General features: G+C 40.0%; 1 protein-coding gene across 1 annotated transcript in view; it reads right to left on the bottom strand.

Moving 5' to 3' along the window:
- The window catches only part of Lrrc66 (leucine rich repeat containing 66), a 33,436-nt gene extending 12,788 nt beyond the window's left edge, over positions 1–20,648 (bottom strand). Inside the window, 2 exon segments of the mRNA XM_048415181.3 lie at positions 19,782–20,249; positions 20,509–20,648. Of these exon segments, the coding sequence (XP_048271138.3) occupies positions 19,782–20,249; positions 20,509–20,599 (559 nt within the window). The 5' untranslated portion in view covers positions 20,600–20,648.
- Positions 20,649–21,376: the final 728 nt, after the last annotated feature.

Here is a 21,376-nt window from a genome sequence, read left to right as displayed (position 1 = left end):
ACGCACATCTTTATTTTTAGCCATTTGCATTCTTGTAACTGTTTGCCGTTGATATTATAACTATTTTCTAGGTATCCTCAGATATTTCGGAGGTAAAGGGATCACAGGTAGACTTGGCTTTCCAGCACAAGAATCAGATGGAGTTTTGGCCTCTGCCTTTGTGTTTCACTTTGTTTGGGGAAGCACGCGAAAGGTCCCGTTGGCCCTGAGAAGGAAGACTGGGAACAAAGTGCCAGGCACAGCAGACTTGCAAACTTAATTCCCAGATGGGCCTCCCAGGGAGGTGCTTACAGTTTCACACGTTCTTCAGCCTTGTTCTCAAACGTGGGCTGAGTCTCTAATTTCTGGGTAGCAGATCAAGCTTATTCTGTTCCAGAGCCAAGTTTATCCCTTGCTTACTGTCTGCAAGGTATTGACTGATTCTGAAGAGAGCAGGGCACATAACTGAAATGGCTGCACCACGTGGCTCGTCATACGTGCACTTGAGTCGCACAGATTAAGCAAGAGAACTTTAAAGAAATGAATCAATCAAAAGATTATGATGGAGGCACATGGTACTGATGACAAATCCTTACCCCAGAAGCTCAGAGTGGGGGCACAATAAGACACACGGACAATAAAAGTTACATGTCAGGCAGAGCTGGCCATCGTCCATAGCGCCCCACTGTACAGTGGACTATTCATCCTCCTGACCGGCAAATGATCAAATCTTTTCTGTGCAGAATAAGGTGAACTTTGGGATGTAGTGTTTGGCCTACACAGAGATGCAAAAGCATTGAGCCAACATTAAGGATTCAGTACAAAAGTCTGTATCTCAGGTTTCTCTGGAAAGATTCAAAGTTTCATCTGGTGTATGACATTTGGCTAGAGCGGAATGGAGGCTGCCTTCTTTAGACGGGGCATGAGCTTGTAGAAAGCTATTATTTCTAGGAATAGGCACACTCTGTGTGTGTCTGACACAGAGACGCATGCACGAGGAACAGGTAGATAGATAGATATTAAAAATTGGTCAAGAAAATTATATTTAAAAAGCAATGAGAGTGAACCAAAACTGATGTTCAGTTAGCACATGTATGTGTAAAATACTCCCACATTTCTGTGTGTGCTGCCCCACTGTTCAGTGTACTTCTCCCATCTCTTCCCAAGTTCCCCCTCGACTCTTTCTCTGTTCTAGCACCAGGAGACATCCAAACGGGGGCTGAGGGGGGAAGGCCAGTTGTCAACAACCTCTAGAGCTGAACACAACCACTAAAGAAAAACATGTCTTTGTACAGAAACTCTTCTCCCGTGTTTAAATGTGCAAACATAGGGCACTGGGTGGGGCATGTAAGACAGCGTCAGGAAAAGCACTACAGGTTCCCTGCATCTCCCTCATACTTGTCTGGCCCATTTAGAAATGTGAATTCATGCTTCCTAAAATAACTCAATGCTCAACTGAACTGAATAAGTTTCTAGGAGCTCGGTGGAGGGAGAGTACACACTAGCTTTGTAGGACAGAGAACCAACTATGCGAAGCTCCTGCTTAATCACACACGTTTTATGTTCTGGGCATTACACAAGTCTTTCACTTTTGATGTTCACAAAGTCCTGGGGCTTCTCACCATTTACAAAGAAAACACCAATGCAAGGCTTGCCCAGTGACAGGATAGAAGGAGCTGGAGCAAAGTCCAGATAGCTTAACCATTCATTACCCTGTAACTGTGCCCCAACAGTAGACACACCAATACAACAGACAGGGGCAGATACTGAAGGAACTTGCCTATAAAAAGGGGACAGGCGGGTGTGGTTCTCCAAGAATGCACTGGGTGATTTAGTCACTGTCTATTGCTGTGAAGAGACACTATGACCAAGGCAACTCTTACAAAAGAAAGCATTTAGTTGGGGTCTTGTTTATAGTCTCAGAGGTTCAGCCCACTGTCATCATGGCGAGACGCATAGCCACATGCTTGCAGGCATAGTGCTGGAGAAGGAGTTGAGAGTTTCACATCGGATCTGCAGTCAGAGAGAGATGGGCCTGGCATGGGCTTTTGGGACCTCAAAGCCCACTCCCAGTGACATACTTCCCCCAACAAGTCTATGCCTTCTAATCTTTTCAAATAGTGTCACTCCCTGGTGACCAAGCATTAAAATTTATTAGCCTATGGGGGATATTCTTATTCAAACACCAAATTATTCCATTCCCTGGTCCGTATAGGACTGTAGCTATATCATAATGCAAAACTGCTTTCTGTCAAGCTTCAAAATCCCCATAGTCTATCACAGTTTCAACACTGTTTAAAAGTCTAAAGTTCAAAGTCTCTTCTGTGATTCATGCAATCACTTAACTATAGCCTCCTATAAAATCAAAATAAATAAAGCAAATCACATACTTTCAACATACAATGACACAAGATATACATTACCAACTGAAAGGGGAGAAAAGGGAGCATAGGAAGGAAATACTGGACCAAAGCAAGACTGAAAACCAGCTGAGCAAATTCCAAACTCTGCATCTCCATGTCTGATGTCAAAGTGCTCTTCAGATATCCAACTTCTTTCAGCTTTGTTGACTGCAACATACTTCTTTTTCTTGGACTGATTCCACTCCCTGTTAGCAGCTCTCCTCTGCAGGCCTTCCAAGGCTCTGGCATCTCCAACATCTTGGGGTCTCCAAGGCAATCCAGAGTTCACCTTCACAGCTTAACACAATGGCCCCTTTGGACCTCCATTCAGGGACACCCTTGACATATGTTTGGCTTCAGTGACTTTCCTTAGACTTGGGTGGAGATTCAACAATTACTTTCATGTATCCTTGACTCTAAAGCTGGAACCATAAGGCTGAAGCTACCAAGTTCTGTTGCTTGGAGCTGAAACTTGGCTCCCTTGTCCAGTTTTATATTCCAGCTTTCTATTGTGGACGGTTTCCTTCAGTGCTTAAGTCTTTCTTTCATTTCTTTTCACCAGTTTGAAGCTTAGTTGGGTGGGTTCTTGCCCAAAGGTCATCACTCCCTTTATTCCATTTAGCATTAGGTTTTTCTTTAAACTTTTTAGTCTCTGTGAACACTGGATTTAGCTCCGTTACATTTCCTGGTGCTTCTTTTCTCCTCAAACTATACATTCTGCATTTCTCCTTGCCCTTCTTGCTCCTTTTCAATGTAAATCTACACATGAGTGGCCACTAGGAATCATATGACACAGTCAATACTAGGCTGTTTGGAAATCTCCTCCAAGGACCGTAAACGGAAATTCTACTTTTGCTTCCTGATTGCCCAGACCGGAATATTCATACAGAAACTATATTAATTACAACACTGCTTGGCTGATGGCTCAGGTGTATTTCTAGCTAGCTCTTGCATCTTAAATTAACCAATTTCTATTATTTTATTTTACCATGAAGCTCGTAGTTTGTTACCTCTTGCTTCTTGGGAAGCTACATGGCGTCTCCCTGACTCTGCCTTCTTTTCTCCTCTATCTCTACTTGGATTTCCCACTTTGCTATATTCTGCCCTGCCATAGGCCAAAGAAGCTTCTTTATTAACGAATGGTAATAAAACATATCCATAGCGTACAGAGGCAAATCCCACATCAATGGACATTAATACAAAATGCTTCAATTTAGCCTCAGGCAGGTTTTCAGGATAAGGGCAAAACATAGCCACTGTCTTTGCCAAAATATCGTAACAATGGTCTCGAGGCCACTTACTAATATTATTCTCCTCTGAAACTTGAGATGGTCCTCCATAGTTCAAATTTTCCTCAACATATGTCCTCTATGCGTGTCTTCCATGCTCCTTCTAGAAGTGCCCAATAGCCCCCTCCTTAAAGTGTGCAATTGCTTTTCTAGTTCAAAGTCCCAAAGTCTTCCTTAAACCTTGAACAAACAGCATGGTCAGTCCTGTCACAGCAACAACCCAGTTCCTAGTACTAACTTATGTCTTATTTTTTTATCTTATGTGTATGAATGGTTTGCCTGCATGTGCCTTCCTGATGCCTTTGGAAGGTGTTTGGTCAGAAGACGGTGTAGACAACCTGGGACTGGAGTTACAGATAGTTATGAGCTACCATGTGGTTGCTGGGAATTGAACTTTGCTTCTCTGTGCAAGCAATAATTGCTCTTAACCTATGAGACATCACTCTAGTCCTGGATGAATCATTTTGTATGCACCAACTGAATCAAGATTTTTGATTAAACTATCACTTCACCTAGATCCTTACTGATTGCTTGTCTCCTTGATCTATTATTGATGAGGGATGTTGAACTATCAGTTTTTTCATGTTTTCTTATGTTTCATTTTAAGTGTATTTATGTTTAGGATTATTATAGGTTATCATTATTTTTAAAATAATTAGTCCCTTTATCTTAGGACTTAGGACTCTTCTTTATCCTAATAATTTTTCTTGTTTCAAATTCTTTGTCTGGAATTAATATACCTTCTCTGGTCTGGGGGAGGGCTTAGTGAATAAAGTGCTTGCTGTGGAAGCCTGAGGACCTGAGTTCAGATCTCCAGCCTTCTCATAAAAGCTAAGCATGTGGTGTGTTTCTGTAATCCCGCTGCTTAGGGGCAGAGACAGGCGGGTCCCAGGAGTTTGCTGTCCAGCCAATGTAGCCAAAAGTGAGCTTTAGCTTAAAAGAGAGTGATCTTGACCTTGACTCGAAAAATAAGGTGGGGGCTGGAGAGATGACTCAGTGAGTATGGCATTTGTCATACAAGCATAAAGACCAGAGTGTGGACCTCATATAAAAGAAGTCTGGAGGTGTGGTATCCACCTATAAACTTAGCAAATGGGAGGTAATGGAGAAAGAATCTCTAGAGCAAGCTGGGTACCTCCATTAACCACAACAGCAAACCAAGGTTCATTGATTAATGCTGCCTCAAAGTAAGGTGGAGATCAGCCAAAGAAGTCACTTGTCATATTTAGCATGAATTGTTCACATGCCACACACTAGCAAAGTCTCAGTTGAGTAATTGTCTATCAGATTGTTTTGTGGATATGTCTGTGAGGGATTGTCTTGACTGATGCAGGATGGCCCAACTCACTCTGGGCAGCACCATTTCTGGGGCAGGTGATTTGGGGATGTGAAAGGAAGCTAGCTAAGCATAAGTGTAGCAAGAGAAACAAAAACCCAGAGACAGATATTGGGGTCCAAGCTGAAGACCAGAAAATCAAAGCAGCCACCACTGGAGAGCTCTGACCTTCACAAGATCTTCAGACTGAAAGTCAGCAAGTTTCGGTCTCATCCCACCTTATATTTCTCTTTAGTGCTGGTATTAAAGCCATGCACCACCACTGCCTGACGTCTATCGCTAACTATTATGGTTACTGGGATTAAAGGTGTGTGCCACTACTGCCTGGCCTATATGGCTGACTAGTGTGGCTAACTTGGCACTCTGATCTTCAGGAAAACTTTATTTATTAAAAAAATAAATAAAATACTACTGTATTTTCCTTTATTTACCTAAAATAAAAAGAGGACTATAACTAAAAAACTATATACAATAAAACTATATACAATAAGTATACAAAAAAACTATATACAATAAGTATAATAGGTATATACAATATATACAGGCAATAAGTACATCAACAATATCTAGTCCATTTCCATTTAACAAACTCAGAGAAAATACTTAATTATCTCTCTTATCTTGGCAAGTTCAAAGCCTTGTACCTAATTTACTTTCAATCATAATTTGCGTTACTATCTTTAGATATCTCTCAACTTTATGCACTTTGTACTTCTTTAGTTAATTTCTTTTCTGAGTCTTACAACAAGGAAAACTATAACTGTAACTATCTAGTCTTCAACTATCTCAGCGACCCAAGAAGGAAATAATATTAACTGAGTAATCAGGAAGTACAAGCAAAACGCTTTAAAAAAAATTATGAGAAATGAAAGAAATGATTGGCTGCTTGGCCAGTCCCCCAAAGTTCCTCTGATGTTGGGGCATCCATCTTCAGCCTAAATGCTTAGACTTTTCTATGAAACAGGATTTTTGAAGAACTTTCTTCTCTTGTCTTGACAAGGTTTGGCAGTTGCTCTCTTTTGTGTCCTGCTTGTCCAATTAGGACTGCATACTATCAGCAGTTGAGGCAAGGGTATTTTCTTGCCTAGTGGTTTACTTTTGCCAAAAAGAAGTAAACTCTATGTGGAGTTTCTTTGATGTCTATTATCTTCTCTGAAGTAGACTGGTGCTGCCAGGAGCAGACATATTTTATTGTCATAAAAAAGAACCTATGCTATTAAAACATCTTAAGTGCCATATTCTTAGATCTCTGAAGTATTTGAAGATGATCTGTCTTTTTAAAATATATATCTTTTGACCTTGAAAACATACCTAATAATGACTACAAGTTTGATTGTAATAGGTGACTAATTACTAACCTGCATTTCCTTATTATCCTAAATAGTTGGTAATAATAATTTTCAATGACTAGAAATTTGCATTGCATTGTTAAATGAGATGTATAGATAGGTACAATACCTTGAACAAGATTAGAAATGTATGTACAGCATGTTCTAACAAACTTAATCTCAAATTTGTATCAATATACAAAATTGGTGTACAATATATAAAAACCAATCTAATGTAAGATATTTAAAACTAGTAGTTGCTTTTTAAAAGTGAATTTAATAATCTACCTTTTTATAGATTTTTTATACCTTTTTATAGATAGATACCTTTTTATATCTTAGCCTCCCTTTGTTCAGAGTAGATTCAATATTCTACCCTTTTATCCTATCATATTTATGTCCCCATTTTTTTTCTTTTCAAAACAAGAACTTTGATTTCAATCTCCTTTGTTCAGCTTCCCTCCTGACTGTAACCAATAACAACTTGTAACCATCCCAACCCCCATAAACAATGACAAATAGCCGTAACCCATTGAATGACCAAAAACCACAATCCCCACCTCTTGGGAATGTGGATGTCATATTCTTAATTTACCTCCTGTTGTCTGGGGGTGATGTCATCTTTAGGGGATCCTGAAAAGAAAAATTGAGTTGTCAAGTCCTGGGAGAGGTAGCTTTATCATTTGTTGTCCAATCTCTGCATAGTGGGAAAGTGCAGGACTTATCTCAAATCCTGCCTAGAGTACTTTGTTAGGCTGGATCATCTCAGCTAATGACCTCAAAATTGTTCTGAGAAGTTTGTAGTCCAAATCTGATCTTTAGGTGGTGTTTCTCACCTTAGTGGTGTTATCAAAGTCCTGGAGAAACTGTCACTGTAGGGCCCCATCCTCTTTTCGGAGACTTCAAATGTCACTGTTAGGCATGGTCTTCATCCACTGCAGAAAACCTAAACAAATATCATGTGCAGCAGATCTCAAAGAGGTTTAGAAAAGCTTCAAAGACCCAAAATAGAATCAAAGAATTATGAGATTAGTGGCAATAAAATAGTCCTTTAATTTTGTTTTTCTTCTGTTCCATATCAGATTGTTCTTCTGATATGAGACAGAGATTTTGGATTTTATTTTAGCAAACATTCTTGGGTTTAGAGAAGGAGAGAGCCATGTTCCAACTCCAAAGCCAGCTTTAATTTTTAGTAGAACAGGGACTACAAAAGGACCATTTTGCATTATATATCTGCAGAGAACAGCAGAAACAAACATTTGGGAAGATTTATGAAATTTTTCCTGTTGGAAATGTGATATACCGATAGGCCAATTCTTTTTCTTGGGACTTTTTTTCTGGATTATTTATCTTTTTTCTTCAGATGTCTCACTTGTCCAGTTGTCTTTGGATTCCTTAACTGGATGCCTTTATTCTCCTGAAAACACAAAAACAAAATCCTTCCCCAACCTTAAATTTTTGGGAGCTTCTCTTTTTGGCTAGTTATATATGATCAAATGAAAAGTATTTGTTAGTTTTATAGGTTAGTTTAGATTAAATGACCATGCTGTCTGATGAACTATATAATTTCTCCTAATTAAGAGGTGTCTGTTGTTCAAATAGAATCTTTATCAATTTTGATGGTATCCATAGCTTTCCTTCTCTTATAGAAACAAAAGCAAAACTCTTTCCCCAATATAACACATGTTCTGGTTTCCATTCTGAGGTCAGTACATCTTTAAAGTATACTGACTGAGAATTTTTGCATTGATGTTCATGAGCGAGATTTGTCTCTAATTCTCATTCTTGGTTGGGTCTTTGGTCCACCAACTGAGGCAGTGTGCCTGTTCTAATGGGAGCTCACCAAATCCAACTGGACCTGGTCTGAATGAGCATGTGATCAAATCAGACTCTCTGATTGTGGCTGACAATGGGGCTGACTGAGAAGCCATTGATAAAGGCACTGGGACTTGTTTTTATGGCATGTTCTGGCTTTTTGGGACCCTAGTCTATATGGATGCACAGCTCCCTAGGCCTGAATGTAGGGGGGAGGGCCTTGGACTTCCCACAAGGCAGGGTTCCCTGCCCTCTCTCAAGCAGGGAGTGAGAGGGAGGAGGGAATGTGGGGGAGTGAGAGGGGATTGGGAGGAGGGAAGGAATTGTAAATATTTGAATGGAAAAAATAAAAAATAAAATAAAAAAGTATAGTGACTGAATTTCATAGTTTTTTTCTGCTATCCAATATCTTTCTGCAGTTGTTGTTCCTTTCTCATTAGCATTTAGAAAATTCAAAATTAATAAGTCTTTATTCAGTCTATTTATGGGGTATTTATCATCCTTTTCTGTTTATTTAACATGTCCTTTAGAGTTTGATTTGATCTTTCTATAATTGCCTAGCCTGTAGGATTGTGTGATATATCTATAATATGCCTTAATACTATAATAAGCAAAAAACGCTTTCATTTTCTTAGAGATATATGCTAGAGAATTGTCTGTCTTTTTTATATGTACAGGGATACCCATAATGGCCATATCTTCAGTCAGCTTTTTCCAAACTCAAAGCAGTTGCCCATTGAAAACCTGAATAGGTATCAATGGTTTGCTATACATATTTTAGTTTTCTAAATTCTACAAAATGGAACACATCCATCTGCAAGATTTTATTCCTTTGAGTACCCTTTGGGTTACTTCCTGCAGGTAGTGGTGTTTTGTTGTATAAAAAAATAAGTAGGACATTTCCCTATAATTTCCTTGGCTTGTTGTCACATAATAAAAAAAGTCTTTTTTAAACCTTTGCTATTGACATAATATTTTTTATGAAATTTCCAATCAACAATTGACCAATTTCTGCATTACCTTGTACTAGAGAACCTGGCAGACCTCTATGGGATTGAATGTGTGTTATATACATGGGATGATTCCTACTCCTGATTATATCTTGTAACTGAATAGATAATAAAGTCAATTCTGTATTATCTGGTATAAATTCAGTGGTTTCAATATGCAAAGGAACTCTTTCTGCACACTGCAAATTGGTAACTATGTTGAGGGGTTCTTTAAAATTCACTAGTACCATGAGAATAGCTATAATTCTGACTTTTCAACAGAATAATGAGGGCTTTGATCCACTTTATTTAAATTTTCTGATTTGCAACATGCCTTTCCTGATTTATTTGTATCAGTATAGAATGTAGGGACTCTTTTGGGTATATATCCAAAGGATGCTCAATCGTGGCACAAGGACATGTGCTCAACTATGTTTGTAGCAGCATTGTTTGTCTTGGCCAGAACCTGGAAACAACTTAAATTCCCCCTCGACCTAAGAAAAGGACATTTACACAATGGAGTATTACACAGCAGAAAAAAATGACATCTTGAATTTTGCAGATAAATGGATGGAACTTGAAAACATCATTTTGAGTGAGGTAACCCAGACACAGAAAGACAATTTTCATATGTACTCACTTATAAGTGGTTTTTAAACATAAAGCAAAGAAAACCAGCCCACAAATCATAATCCCAGAGAACTTAGACAGCAATGAGGACCCTAAGAGAGACATACATAGATCTAATCTACATGGGAAGTAGAAAGTAGAAAAAGACAAGATCTCCTGAGTAAATTGGGAGCATGGAGACCTTGGGGAAAGTTTGAAGAGGATGGGAGAGGCAGGCAGGGGAGCAGAGAAAAATATAAAGCTCAATAAAAATCAATAAAAAAAGAAGAAAGAACGTAGGGGCTCTAGTTATTGGTATATCCTGTACAATGTGAATTCTCTTGTTTTGGGGATTCTTTTGTTAATCTCTCACAAAAGAGTTGCTACAAGCTCTTTGCCAGGGTTAATTTTCTGTCCATAATTTGTCAATTTTATCCTTATTAAAAGGCACTGTAATTTCTGCTAATTGATGAAGTCTCAATTTTCCTTTTAGAATTAACTCAGAGATCTTTTCCACATAAGTTTTAATTTTTTCTTGGTTTATGTGGTAAAAAAAATCCATTTTAAGATAATATCTTCTCTCTGCATTAAAATTCCTGCAAGGGAGTGTTTGGAGGGTAATATGCCCGGAACTCAGTTAAAATTTGGATCCACATGATCAACATATGCCTCCTGTAATTTGTTTTCTATCAAAGTCAATTCTCTTTCAGTTTCAGCTTCTCCTTCTCTTGATAATTTCTTGGAACTATTTAAGTCCTTGTTACCTTGTTTTGTTTAAATTAATCAGTTTATGAGGTTTTATCACAATAGTTAGTCATAGATTCAAAATGTCTCCAAGCAAACTTTGAAAGTTATTAAGCATCTGCAATCAATCTCTCCTAAGTTGCACTTTTCTTCTGAGACAGTGTTTCTTTGTAGCTTTGTAACACTTGAACTAGCTCTTGTAGACCAGACTGGCCTTGAACTCACAGAGATCCATCTGTCTCTACCTCCCGAGTGCTGGGATTAAAGGTGTGTGCCACCACCACCCAGCTGTAATTTTCACTTTTTGAAGTCTAATTTTTTGCAAATGTATCTTATAATCTAAATAATTAATAGAATCTCCTCTGTGTATTTTTCAGGAGCAATTTGTAATACCCAACAAGGTAAAATTTTCTTTACTTCTTCAAACATTCTTTCTAAAGTATCTACATTTGAATCAGCCAATAAATTGTGTCTTGATACCTCTTAACAGGTTGAGAATTATTGTAAGTAGGTACTGCGAAGGCAAGTTTTTCTCTGTCTTTTTCTTATAAAGGTATAGTAAAGAAACAATCTTTTAAATCAATAGTAATAAGAGGCCATGTTTTAGACAATAGAGAAGGCAAAGAAATTCCAGACTGTAGAGAGCCCATTGACTGAATCATCTAATTCACAACTCTTAAATCTGTTACCATTCTCCATTTTCCAGATTTCTTTTTAATTGTCAATAGAGAATCCCAAAGGTTAGTTGATTCTTCAATATGCTGATCATTTAGTCGCTCATGTACTAGCTGTTCTAAAGCTTACAGATTCTCTGCTGTTAAAACTCATTGTGCAATCCATACAGTTTGGTCTGTCAATCATTTTAATGGTAGAGGCTGTTGGTGCCTTTGAAATATCAGCAGCTGTTGTGCCCTGTTCTCATACAAACTGAATGCTTGGTGACTGACTATTCTTTATAATACCTTGTAATATTTTCCCCAGAAACGTAAGTTAAGTTACGGTTTGTTTCTAAGATTGGGGGACTGTTAATCTGAGTATTCCATTGCTGTAACAATTTATTGCTATATTCATCACATATGGCTTTAATTTTTTTCTCTGTCCTTGCAATCCTATACATTTCACCTATCTTGTGTTCTGTTTTACCTGCGATAAAGTTCCGATCCCTAAAAACTGGACATTTACCCCCTAAAGAGGTTAATTTAGATGCCAAGATTCTGGTGAAATTATTGTTCCATATGCACCTGTGTCTACCAGACCTTCAATGACATCATTTATTCACATTTTTGACTTTGGTCTTTGTTCATTTATAGAAGTTTGCCAAAATACTTGCTTTATGGCCTCTCCTAATTTTTTGTTCTCTCCTTAATAAGTGTTCTATTATCCAGAGCAATACGGCTTCTTATAATATGCATCAGGTTCTTTAACTGCTCTAGGAAGGAGTTTCCTCTATGATGGCAGGAAACAACTGAACCAGATTTGGCATAGGGGCCTGCAAGAGGCCTCTCAAGGAGTTTCCCAATGGCAAAGGGTTACCTTGAATATCTCTTATTGTCTACATTCATCAGTCCAATGCCTGCCTTCACCACATCTTCTGCATAATCCAGAAGGGAGGGGCACTCTGGATTATGCTCAGAATAAACATTGTTTGTAGGAACTCTCTGTTTACAGTCCCTTTTAAGGTGACCTGTTTGCCACAATTGAAACACTTGACATGTGATTTTTTTTCTTAAAGCTCTGGAAATCACTTCTCTTATGCAAGTATCATCATGGTCATGAGATTCAATATTGATTGTATCTTGGATCCATTCCTCCAGGGATGATGATCTCACCTTTAAAGGCCTAATTATCCTTTTGTTTTGAGAATTAGCATTTTCAAAAGCTAGAGATTCAGCTACTATTTGTCTAGCTTTTGAATTTGATATCATTCTATTTACTGTTGAAGCCAATCTTTGTAAGAAATCTGTGAAAGCTTCCTTTGGGTCCTGTATAACTTTAGTACATGACCCAGTTTTCTTTCCTTCTCCAATTCTGTCCCAAGAATTCAAAGATGCTGAATGGCATAAATCTGATGGAGGAAGGTTATCTGTCTATTGTGTTATTTTCATTGGTCAATAAAGAGACTGCCTTGGCCCCTTGATAGGACAGAAAATTAGGTAGGCGGAGTAAACAGAACAGAATGCTGGGAAGAGGGCTATGAGGCAGACGCCATGGAGCCAGCCACCAGGTCAGACATGCTCAATCTTTCCCGGTAAGCCACCCCCTCGTGGTGCTACACAGATTATTAGAAATGGGTTAATCAAGATGTGAGAGTTAGCCAGTAACTAACTCTCTACAGATAATGGGCCAGGCAGTGTTTAAATGAATACAATTTGTGTGTTGTCATTTCCGGGGCTAAGCTAGCTGTGCAGGAGCCGGGCGGGACGAAAAGCAGGCCTGCCCGCAGCTGCTCACTACATAAATCCAGGGCATATTCAACATATAAAGATGGCCTTTCTATATAGTAGCATAATCTCCTTCTCCAAGAAGTTGATCTTGGGAGGTTTCCATACCTCTCGCTTCCCTCCATTGTTTAATGGTCTTGGCCTCTTCTCTGAACCAGGTGCTCTGTTGTGGACCAGATTCTAAAACAGCTTTAACCAGGTCTATCCAGTCCTTAGGGATAATCCTATCACAAACTGACCACAGGTTTAACATTTGCTTCATAAAAGGTGTATGCATGCCACATGAGACTACAACTTTCTTGAATCTCTTTAAATCTAGCATTGACACAGGAGTCCAATTATTTCGTACAAAACCTCTATCATTTGGCAATTCCTTTAAGGTTACTGGGTATATTAAAGTTGATTGTTTGAAAATCTTAGGCTGTTCCCCTCTAACCTTATAATGCATTGCTGAAGTTGGTTCTCCATTAAATTCCTCTGTCTAGATCTGAATATCTCTATAATCTGTTTTGTTAAGTTTTTACAAGACTCGTACCTTGGCAGTCAAATCAAACAACTTTTTAAGAGATAAACCAAGAATTATCAAAAAAAACCCAAACAACCCAGCAAGGATTATTAAAATATTAATTAACAGAAAGTCAATCCTGGTTACGTTGATTATTCTTTCATTTAGTTGTTCCATTTTAAAATCATGCATTATGTAATCATACAAAGACCTAACTTTCTCTATCATAATTATGATTCCCATTTTTTAATGTGGTAAAAAGCTCTCCCTTTTAAGTAACTCTTCCCTTTAAAAATTCCCAATTTTCTCACCAAACCTGCCACCAATAACGATAAATATGTGACGCTTATTGCTGCTGTGTAGAGCAATAAAAGCCCGACTGGAGTTCAAGGCAGCAGCCTGAGAATGGAGTTCGGGCAAAGCCTACCAGGTAGGGTGGTGACTCTGGCCGCATGTAGCTTTGGCTTTTGCCAGTGTCTATAAAGCCACAGGCAAACTTTTTTTTTCATGAATTTGTACCGTAGATGTTGGGTACCAGATGTAGCATGAATAATAAAAACTCAGAGACAGATATTGGGGTTCAAGCTGAAGATCAGAAAAGCAGAGAGCTCTTACCTCTATGAAGTCTTCAGACTGTTAAGAGAGCGAGTTCCTGTCTCATCCCACCTTATATTCCTCTAGTGCTGGGATTAAAGGCGTGGACCACCTCCACCCGGCCTCTATGGCTAACTAGTGTGCACTCTGATCTTCAGGCAAACTTTATTTACTAAGCCACGAATAAAATATCACTATATATAAGCCTGCACGCAAGCCAGCAAGCAGGATTCCTCCATGAGTCCTGCATCCAGATTTCTACCCTGACTTCCTACCCAGACTTCCTTCAATAATGAATGTGACTTGAAAGTTAAAGCCAGATAAACCTTTTCTTGCCCTGGTTGCTTTTGGTACCGGGTATTTTATCAAAGCAGCAGTAGGAAACTAGAACAGTACTCGGTGCCAAACTTGGGCCTTCATGTGCACACATACACATGTATGTATATGAGTTCACACACATGTGGGTTCACACATAACACAAGCATGCATTCGCATGCACTCATGCATACCATACGCACACACAAAACATATTAAGATGGAAAGTGATAGAGGAAAGCACCTGAAGTCAACATATGCACACACACACACACACACACACACACACACACACACACACACACCCTTTGCCTTTCTTTTGGTTAGTGCTTATCTAGTGGTTTATCTTTTTCCATCCATCTTCATTGCAGCACCTTGAGCCTCTCCCCCATACTAGCCTAGCTGTCAGCAGGTGAATGATGAACTTACACTCAGCAGTGAAAAATAACAAAAATTTAATATATATGATGATGCGAGTAAACATCCAAATAATTGCACTGAAATAGAGAAGCTGAAATAAAGCAAAAAGTGTAAGCAGATGCTTCCTGATAAACAAAGATCTTATATTTTAATAAATCCATCACAGGTTGAAAATATCACGTCAAAATGCCTTTAATATAACTAACCCACCAAATAGCCTAGCGTAATAATGCAGTACACAGAGTCACTGACTGTTTACCTACAGGATCCAGAGGCTGACTGGGAACCATGACTCTGCCACCGTCTAGTATCATACAGAACACCACAGTATGTATCGAAGGCCCCAGGGGAACAAAAACAAAATGCAAAGGACTGAATGTGTATTGTTTAGTCACCACTGTAAAACCAAAGGATCATTAAGTTTGAATCATCATAAGTCAAGGTCTGTCTATATTGTATGGTTCTGTTCATATAAATGAACAGGAAGTTCAAGTGAGCTTGCAACACCAGGAGAGAAACCAGAGTTTCCCTGGGTTGAGGAGATGATGAGAAGAATGGAAAGACAGATTATCCAAAGGTTCTGGAGAAACTTCCACAGTGATCTCTAGGTCGTATCTGGATAGTGGGGATGGTTTTCTTACAGGTCATAATGGCTTAGAATCAGGGCACAGATCCAAGACTGCTTAGAACAAGGAAGGGTAGGGCCTCTAACACTGTAAAGACCCACACAACTGTGAACAGAGCAATGGCACAAATGACAAATACTCTGAACATTTGAAGACACTCAGAATAGCTTTTGTTTTTTGAAATAAGTATTTGCCCTTATACAGCCTGAACTATTATCTTTTCCCTCTGTCAAATATTTCTGTACAAGATTTTTGGTTTGCTTGTTTTTTGAGACAGGGTTTCTCTGTGCAGCCCTGGCTATCCTTGAACTCACCCTTTAGACCAGGCTGGCCTTGAATTCACAGAAATCCACCTGGCCTCTGCCTCCCATTTAGTCCTCTGCTGGGATTAAAGGTGTGTGCCACCGCCATCCAGCCAGAAAATAGTTTTTGATATTCTATTGTACCTGAACAAAGAAGTGACAAGGACAGAAGAAAACTGTGGTGGGCCCCACAATTAGAGCTGCAGGGCAATCCAACAGCACCAAAGGTGGCTGACTGGGCTAAGGTATTATGTACGACCTCACTCTGCATTCCAGGCTTCAGATAGCATCTGTGTGTATACTTATTTGCTGATCCTGTATACTCATTATTCTCAGAAATATGACTTTTCATGTTAAGTGAGTTATCAAAGGTGAGTTATTAAGGAAACAGAGTAATGTAAGATTTTTTTTTCAGCTTCCCTCATAAAGTCAATCCACGAATACCCCAAAAGGGTAAATTTCTTCTGAATTGGGACTGAGTGTCATAAGCTTCTTCCAATTTTAGAGGATTAAGGTTTTGTTTTATTAAGGCACTAGCGTGGTCCTTACAAATGACCTTGACCGTTGAAGGTCTCCCAAGATGGAGTGAGGTCATTCAAGTAACTCATTTACATATCCAGGCTGCACAGCTAAATGGGGGGAAATGTGTTTCTTCTTTGAGCCACTGATGATGCGGAGTCAAGTGTGCAGAAACTGTAAGGCACGGGGAACTACTGGGACATCTCATGGCAGTTAGATTCCATGTTTCAAGCAGGGAGAATTCAGGGCTGAGAGGAAAAGTCAGAAGTGACTTTGTGGGAATGGAATTAACTTTGGAACTTTATTCTGATGATGGCTTGAGCTATGAGGGGGTGGAATCTAATCACCCAGTATTTAAGAGGCCAGACACAGTCTTATTATTTCCTGGAAATCATATTAGAGTCCCTAAGTAAAAAGGGCAGGAGAGGGTGTCTAGCCACCATCTTAGTAAACACTGTCTTTGAACTATGAACTTCTGCATGCCTTCTCATGTGTGGTCATCAGAGAACACAACAACAACGCCATTCTGTAGTTATGGCTTCAAGTTCAGAGTATTAGGAACTGGAGTAGGGTCTAAAATGGTCCAGGGTGAGACATTTTATTTAATATGTCATCCCTAATTGTGACCAAGGTGTGTATGTCACTCAAAGTCCTGCTCTCTTGGCTTAATGTGGTCCGCACATTTTGTTTCTTTAGAAATTGAGTTGTCTTTGAGAACAATGGTTATTTGTATTTCTGTAAACCCAATAGCTGTCCCTGTAGGTAAAAGAATACAAAAAGCTCTTGTTTTATAAGACATGGGGTTTTCTTTCTTTTCTAATTCTTCTCATTTCAAAACTCAGCTATTCTTTCACCTCGTCTCTAATGCAGCACTCTAGTCTGAAACTTGGCAGGTTAGCATGAGGGATACCAGTCTGACCTGTCAATCTCCCTGGAGCCAGCATGAGGTGTTTGTCCCAGGACATTTCCAGCTACCTTGAAAGCTACTGAAAATCCTACTTGATGAAGGTCTTAGAGGCTGACTCCATTGATTTCAACTCCTAAAATACTGGTTGCTATGGCCTGGGCACCTGGCCCCAGGATGGCATGCATTACAGGCTTAGTCCCCAGCTTGGAGCTACTGAAATGAGTGAACCCTTCAAGAGGTGGTGCCTACCAGGAGGTCTGCAGCCACTGGGGACATGCCCCTGGTGGGAACTGTTGTACTTTGGGTTCTTGTTCTCTCTCACTGTCTGATACTGTGAAATCAGACACTTCTATCATGTGTTCCTGCCAGCTCAAAAGAGGCCCAAACAACAGAACCAGCTGACATGGACTGGAGCCTTCCGGACTGTGAATTAAAGCAAAACTTTCCTTTTTAAATTGTTCAACTCAGGCATTTTGTTACAGTAATAAAAAGACCCAATATACTGATTTTAAGTTATTACCATTCCAAAGTTATGGCTGGAAGGTGGAGCTATCAGTAAGGTTGCATTCATGTCTGGCTTCTCTTTTGTGTTGCCCAGCACCGAAGCAGGGTGTTTCCTCCACACGAAGCTTATTGCTGACGTCACAGCTGACTCAACACAGGAGCACGCCTGACAGTGGATTAGTCAGCATGATGTTTCAACATTATAAAAATAGGACATTTTCTGAGTGTCCTATAAACAGTCACTGTTAAAGACACAAGTCATAGGCTATGAAGCGCAGTGTGCTGCATGGTCAGTGGCTTGAGAGTTGCCTTCTGGGGTGTTTCTAATTTATTCTCGTTCTGAATGAGTAGAGCGCATCTAAACAGACACGCAACAGCCCTGCCGTGGATTGTAGTAGGTTATGGGTCCCCTCAATGGCAATAACGACTTAACGTTTTCAAAGGCAACGTGAGATGTAGAGAGAAGCAAATTAATTCTTTGTTTCTACATATACTGTTGTTCTTAATTTGTGCCGGGAGAGCAATAAAAACTAATATTTGCAAATCTCTTTCAGGTTTCCAAACAACCTTTCACATCTTTTAATTGCTGCCCCACACTGCACGTGGCTTACAGCATTATAGCGACATGGGTAAAATGACGGCGATGTCTCCAATCGATCCACACATTCCACGGACTTTCTATGTTTGCATCCTTCCTCTCTTGACAGCGTCATTTGCTAGGGCTCTAACGGAATTCCAGATGCAGGAGTGGCTCACTTTGTTTTTCTGCTGTTTTCTCTATGCGTTTACCATTCCCCACTTACAGTCTGGAAGGCAGAAGTTTAACCTCAGAGAGGAAGAAGCTTGTGTCTATACTGGGCCTTTGACCTTGAAGTGAAATTAGTTGGTATCAGCCGTAACTGCAAGCCCTCTGGAGAACACATCTGTCCTCAGGAGGGAGGGTCACATTTCAATTCATTTTAGGATAGTGTTCTCCTTTGCTAATCCTGTGGCTCCCTGTAGTCTCCATTCTAAAAGCAAAGCAGGCCCTGTGCTACTGTGCCCAGCAAAAATGAGGCAGAGGAGTTTGGGAGTACTGAATCTCAGAGGAATGAATCCCTAGGCCTTTCTCAAAGGGCATTGAAGAAGCAGAAAGGAGAAGGGATTTCCACCAATCTGAGAGACTGAGAAAGGCTAGTCTTTGAGTAACAGGGGGTCAGGGAGACAGATACACACACACACACACACACACACACACACACACACACACACACACACACACATACACACACTCCCTGATGCCTTGGTTGAACATAAAATTCTACCCCAGCTGTGGAGCGAGACTTAGAAAGGGCAGAGGAGGGCCAGCCAGCCCGAGAATGTTGTATGTACCCATGGAAACATCCTACTTCGGGCTCAGAATCAGAAATTTATTCCTCTGTTCCAGAAAACTGAAGGTGCATCTCCAGAACTCAACTTAAGCTTCAGCAAGGAATTCTGATTTTGGTTTCATAGTAGGAAGTTTTACACACAAATATAGGATAATGTGGTATGGTATTTTTGGTCTACATTTGGAGGACAACTAAAAATGCAAGATGGATTCTAAGAAGAAAAGATTATAAATATAATAACATATTTGAATTATATTATATATTAAAAATACCTTGTATCCACTAGTTCTCAGGGCTTTCACATATTAGTAAATATATATAGCAAACAAGATAGATAGCTTAGCCAGGCATGGTGACATTCATGTTTAATTCCAGCACTTGGGAGGCAGAGGTAGGCTGATTTCTATTTGTTTGAGACCAGTCTGGTCTCCATAGGGAATTCCAGGTCAGCCTGGACTACACAGTGAGACCCTGCCTCAAAACCAAACAAACCTAAATACATTAGAGATTATTATGGAGCACTTAGGGGAGTCCCAGGGTTTCTTGACCAAGTCATAAACCATTAACGGGAGTAAGACAAGTAGAAGATTAAGCAGCACTAACTGTAGATTCCGCTCTGGCCGGCAGCGCCACTAGGAAACGCCTTTATTGTATTTGCTCGGTCAGACCACTTTGCTTTTTCAGCTGCCCCCTTGTAACTGAACAAAATACAGAACTCTTGTTGACATACAACACCAGCTCCCCACATACTGCTTTTCTGTCTCATCCTTTCTTTAAAAGTGCTCACCTTTAGGAGTGCCACTGAGTTGATTTCTTTGAAGTAGCAGCACCTTTAGATGGGGCAGTCTGCTGTGGGCACCGCTTCGCTGCGAGGGAAGAGCCAAGGGCAGATCCAGCCAGAGGGAGCGCATGGCGTTGTCGCTGAGGTTTAGCACTTCCAAAGCATGCAAAGGAGCAAGTGGGCTGAGGGTCATTTCCGATATGCTACGGCTACTCAGGTCCAGATGTTTTATTTGCCATTCCTTTCTCGTGTGAGACTGGAAGAGGACTCGAAAGAAACGGGAGCTCCTATCCACGGTCTCTGTCATCTGTGAGGTGTGTCTTGTTGAAGACCAGTTTGCCAGAAGATGCCCATCCCGCTGGTACCCAGAATTGTGGAAAGTACTGCTTTTTCTTGATGGGTTTGTCGCTGTTCCCCGAAAGCAAAGACCTATAACTACGATAGTAACTCTGAAGTAGAAGTCTTTCATAATGCCTGGGAAAAAGGTAAGTAAATTGATTCATTCAAAGTAACATGGAAAAAGCAAATAAAAAGCAGAAAACTTAATTTCCATCTTAAGACTTAGGAAGCATTCTTAATTATCAACAGAAGTGAATATTTGATTTCTTAGAAACTGACCTCTGAAAAGTAGCTCTCCCCAAAGCTGTAACTATAAAGTAAAATGAGATGAATGTACATTTTGTGGAAAGATTCCCATTGGTATTCATAGAATAGACATTTACCAAAGCCTCACCTCTCCACTGCCTTCCCAGGATTCTCCCGCCCGTAGTCTGCTTCCTAGTGAGTGAGCCCAACTTCTCTGCTCTGTCGCTTGTCACCAGCATGGGGCAAAGTCTGTTACGCTTATCTCCAACACCGTCATGTGGTTTATGACATGAACGGCACACAGCTACACCACAGAGCACTCCTCATACGAACAGAAAGTGCAACTCATGGGACGGACGCTCGTGTCCTTCCTGACTAGAACCATAAGCTTTACCTTTACGACTCTTACTACTTTTCACATCATTTTGAAATCCTTTTAATATACACAAAATAAATAAAAGTGGTAAGAAAAGGGTGTCCTTTCCCCAAGCCACGGAGATGTCATAAAATATTGGAATGCCAAGTTTTTTTCATGTCAGTCTTGAGCAACTGTAGGTTTTGAAACAATTTGCAGAGGCTGAATATATCTAGCAAAGGGACTGCAACGGGGGGGGGGGGCAAATGGATTCTAGAGATTTGTTTTAAGCTCAACTCCTTGAAGACAAAACCAGAGTACAAATAACATTTCTCAGCAACACATCACCCATTCCTTTCTGGTCTCATCTGAAGTACTGGAATAGCTTTGTTGAGCTTCCTGCCCTGGCTCCCCCACCCACACACACATTGTAGATAACTCCAAAGGATTGTCTTTTCAAAAATGCCATTTCCCTTGTGGATTTTTTCTTCGAAATTTTGAAATATTCCTTTAATTGCCTATAGTCGGAATCCCCAAGTTGGCATTCTGAACTTCCCATAGCCTAGCTAGTGTGGTGCGCTAAGTTTGACAGATTTGTGTGGGGTAACTGCAGGATGTAGCCAGGCAGGGCATATGTGTGTCCGCCTCACACTAAAGGAGT

The sequence above is a fragment of the Myodes glareolus genome, chromosome 8, assembly GCF_982192425.1.
Source record: "Myodes glareolus chromosome 8, mMyoGla1.1, whole genome shotgun sequence".
Classification (NCBI taxonomy): domain Eukaryota; kingdom Metazoa; phylum Chordata; class Mammalia; order Rodentia; family Cricetidae; genus Myodes; species Myodes glareolus.
The sequence above is the reverse complement of the archived record's forward strand: the minus strand, read 5'-3'. Positions and strand labels throughout refer to the sequence as shown.